General features: G+C 59.5%; 1 protein-coding gene across 1 annotated transcript in view; it reads right to left on the bottom strand.

The window, feature by feature from the left end:
• Nucleotides 1-4,403, bottom strand: part of INTS1 (integrator complex subunit 1) — a 32,011-nt gene that overhangs the window by 10,754 nt on the left and 16,854 nt on the right. Inside the window, exons 27-30 of the mRNA XM_007941251.1 lie at nucleotides 4,187-4,333; nucleotides 3,475-3,573; nucleotides 3,162-3,286; nucleotides 1,724-1,978 (exon numbers count right to left, since the gene is read on the bottom strand). Of these exons, the coding sequence (XP_007939442.1) occupies nucleotides 1,724-1,978; nucleotides 3,162-3,286; nucleotides 3,475-3,573; nucleotides 4,187-4,333 (626 nt within the window). The remainder of the gene's footprint in view (nucleotides 1-1,723; nucleotides 1,979-3,161; nucleotides 3,287-3,474; nucleotides 3,574-4,186; nucleotides 4,334-4,403) is intronic.

Below are 4,403 nucleotides of genomic sequence, written 5' to 3'. Positions count from 1 at the left end.
ACACACGCTCACCACATACATACACACGCTCACCACATACACACACACGCTCACCACATGCTACACACACTCACCACATACACACACACGCTCACCACATGCTACACACACGCTCACCACATACATACACATGCTTACCACATATGTACACATGCTCACCACATTCTATACACGCTCACCACATACACACACACGCTCACCACATACACACACATGCTCGCCACATGCTACACACGCTCACCACATGCTACACACGCTCACCACATACATACACATGCTCACCACATACATACACAAGCAGACAGAGTGCACGCTGGCCCACTGCGCCCCGGGGTGCTCCCTACCTGCAGCTTCATCATGCAACTCAGAGACAACACATGCACCACACATGCTCACCACACGCTACACACGCTCACCACATACACACACACACTCACCACATGCTACACACGCTCACCACATACATACACACGCTCACCACATACGTACACACGCTCACCATATGCTACACACACTCACCACATACACACGCTCACCACATACATACACACGTTCACCACATACATACACACGCTCACCACATACATACACAAGCAGACAGAGTGCATGCTGGCCCACTGCGTCCCGGGGTGCTTCCCACCTACAGCTTCATCATGCAACTCAGAGACAACACATGTACCACACACGGTCACCACACGGTCACCACATACATACACATGCTTGCCATGTACCACACACAGTGTCCATGTGTACACTCATCACATACACATGCTCTGCACACACTACACACACTAACCATGTAATACACACGCTCTCCACACACGTACACACACTTCTCACACATGTCACGTACATGTGCTAACCACGTATGTACACACTTGCCACCTATGCACAACACTCACCACATATATATTCTCCACACTACACATGCCAACCACACACTACACACGCTCTTCACATACTATACACGCCCAGCACACACACATGCTCACCACGTGTATACACATACCTGCCATGTATTACACTCACCACATATGTATTCACCATCTACTTACAACACTCCCCACATATGCACACACGCTCCCCACATACATACATGTACGTTAATAAGTAACACGTTCACAAGTGAACATGAAAAAATAAAACGATACAGCAAGGGAGCCGTTACTGAGCCCAGACGGTAGGCCTCAGGTACGAAGCACGCTATCTTTTCATCTATTGAAGGCTTTACAGGCCATCTCCGAGCCATGCATGTCCAACTGAGGTCTAAACCGTAGGTTTACGGACCAACCACGTGGTGTTAAAAAGTCAGACTGAGTATTACGGGTCCCACCAATGAACAGGGGCCACTTTGCAATCCACATGGAGACACTGTTGCTGTGACTGCACCAATGGGCTGCAGCTGCTCCGCTGGAGCGTACCCCATCCCTGGAAAAGTACACTGTCCCTCACACTAAGGTAAACCTCTGACTCACTGACGTCAGGCACGGGCCACACCCAACCGTTCCAACTTAAACACACGCAGGAACGGGGCCGGCTTGTAACCTGGGGGCTGCCCGTACCTGGAAACCTCCATCATGAAGACGGGATGCCACCCTGGACCCCAGCTCCCTCAGGGCCAACCCCCTTGCTGCCCTGAGGAACTGAGGCCCATCAGGGCAGTTTCAGGACCCCAGCCTGGCAAGGCTCCCCGAGGGGCTGGCCGCCCGCGGTGCCCACCCACCTGGTACTGGTGCAGCAGGCGCAGCAGCGGGCAGGCGAGGAAGTGGCTCCGGTGCATGGCCATCACCAGCGCGCCACCATGAGGTGAGTTCAGCAGGGTGGCCAGGGCCTGCAGGACCCGGACCGTGGTGCCCGCCACGGCGGGGTCGCCCTGGCGCACACGGGCCAGCTCTTGGCCTAGGGCCTGCTGCAGTGCCAGGGCGAGAGGGCGAGGGTTCGTATTCTGCCACCGAGGGTCAGGGCTTAGTGGGAAGATCTAGAACGGTGCACAGAGGGGAGAGTCAGGGAGAGGGAAGGTCAGGGAGAGGGACGGGAGGTTGTTCTGTGGCACACTTCCTCCCTCCCTCACACCCCAGCCCGTGCTAGCCAGGGCCCAGGGGCCCACCCCCAGGAGCTGCAGCAGCTGGAACCCTGGAGGACAAAGGGGCCCAGAGCTGGCTGAGTGCAGCCGCCTGACCCCGAAGAGCCTTCCCATTTGGGAGGGGGAGGCTTGGTGGTGCCCAGGACTCAGAACCAAGGCCTGCACATGGAACCCAGTAAGCCTCAGGAACCCAGAAACCCTGGTGCCTTCGCTTATAAAAACAAGGTACGAGTGTGAAGGGGGTGTGTTTGCCTGCTGTGCCAAACATGGGTCTGTGGCATCAAAGAAATCCAAGTGCAGGCATGTATCTGCGTGGGGAGGAGCAGTGTACGTGTACAGTGGCAGGTGAGCACAGGTGACCATAGCAAACTCCCCAGCTGTGTGCAAGGACAGCACACACATGCAGGAGCCACACCCCATGTGACTTCACTTCCAGGACGTGCCCAGAGACTGAGGCAGGTAGAGGCCACCAGGCAGGAGGAGGCGGCCAGGCAGGAGGGGTGGGAGGACAGCTAATGGGCAGGATTTGGGGATAAAATGCCTCAACCCAGATGGCGGGCTGGCTGGAAGCCATTGAGTCCGGTGGTCCGCAACCAGCGTGTACCCAGGTGCAAGCAAAGGACAGTGTGCAAGGAGAGGCCGTGGGGGGATGGCGTGCCCACGAGCATGCCTGACTGTCCTGGAGCTGGCTGCCTGAGGCCTTTGACCCAGCAGACGGGGACTGTGAGAGAAGGACATAGTGGGGCCGGTGTGATTGTCTAGGTGACGGCTGTCCGAGCCCTTCCACCCGGCAGACAGGGTGTGCCAGCAAGGGTTTCCCTGAGCCCCCATTGAGCCAGGTATGGCCCCCCGAGGTGGGCGCCTCTCTGGACACGCCCACCGCAGCTCACGCAGTCCTCACAACACACTGGGAGGGAGGGGTGCTACTGCCTCACTTCACAGATGGGGAAACTTAGGCACCAAGGGGCCAGGTCTCATGCCTGGGGCCACATGAGCCAGAGAGGGAGGGCCAGGCCCCCGGTCCCAAGGCCTGATTCCAGGAGTGAGGACACAGACCGGAGGGGCAGCACAGTCATACCTGCAGGAACAGGCTAGCCAAGTCATCCTCAGGCCCAATCGCCCGGACCTGGGTACCCGCCCGGATCCGCCCCTGGCCTGTTGGGGGCTCGGGGCTGCTTCTGGGTTTGGGGGCATCCGTGCTGTCTACAGCAAAGGGGAACAGTTGGTCAGGGGTCAATGGTTGGTGTCAGCTCCCATGGGGAGTGGGGGAGTCACACCCAGCTCTACACAGACGGCTCCCCCCTCCCCGCAAGGGGCCACCTGCCCTGGAGCCAGCCCGAGACCCTGAGCAGAATGGACTGTAAGCAGGAATCGGGACCTGGGGCCACTACCTCGCCGGGGGGGCAGGGAGGCTGTGAGCAGAGAGTGGAAGGTCTGACCCCCAGAGGCTCCCCTCTCGTGCTGGACCTCCACCAGATGGGCCATGTAATCTGCAGGACAGATACCAGAGCGTTACACTCGGGAGCCGAGCCCAGGGACGTGCCTGCTCCGTGTCCAAGCAGAGGCTGCCCTGTTCCACCACCCGCTCACTCCCACCCGCAGCAGGGGACACACCTGCTCACACCAGGGCCGAGCAGGGCACATGCCCGTTCAACACCTGCGGCTGAACAGGAGACACGCCTGCTGCCATCCCCAGCTGAGCAGGGCACATGCCCGCTCCCACCCACAGCTGAGCAGGGCACATGCCTTCTACTGTGTCGCAGCAGTGGACACACCCCCTCACACCCACAGCTGAACACGGGAACGTGTGCCCTCCTGAGTCTGGGAGGGATGCGCCCCCTTCCCTGAGCCAGGACAGGCACACGCTCTAGTGGCTCCCGGGGCGTCCCAAGTGCAGAAGCTGCACTTCAAGGGGCTGCAGCAATGCTTCCATCAGTGCCCAGGGCGCTCACACAGCCCTGCCAACGCCCGGCGAGGCCTGGGGAAATGGTAACCTGGAGACGGCCCTTAGGCCCCAGTTCTGCCGTCACTCTCCTCTGTCTGAACCCCTGCTCTGCCTCCCATCCTACAGCCATGGGCCCGCTGCCCACGGGCCCAGCTCACTCTTGTCCATGATGTTCTGCTCCAGCGTCTGGGGGTCGTGGGCCACAGCCTGGTCCAGGTACTGCAGCAGCTTGCTCATGCTGGACACGGGGATGCCAAAGGACTGCACAAACAGCAGCAGCTGCTGCGGTTCCAGATCCTGCAGGGCTGCAGGGGGGCCTCAGCACCGCCACGGGGCCGCACGCACACCTCACGAGCCTCTCAGCACCGCCACGGG

This window comes from Orycteropus afer, unplaced genomic scaffold (genome assembly GCF_000298275.1).
Source record: "Orycteropus afer afer isolate SDZICR_OR568_19922 unplaced genomic scaffold, OryAfe1.0 scaffold00006, whole genome shotgun sequence".
NCBI classification, from domain to species: domain Eukaryota; kingdom Metazoa; phylum Chordata; class Mammalia; order Tubulidentata; family Orycteropodidae; genus Orycteropus; species Orycteropus afer.
Note: the sequence above shows the minus strand (reverse complement) of the source record. Positions and strands in the feature narration are given on the sequence as shown.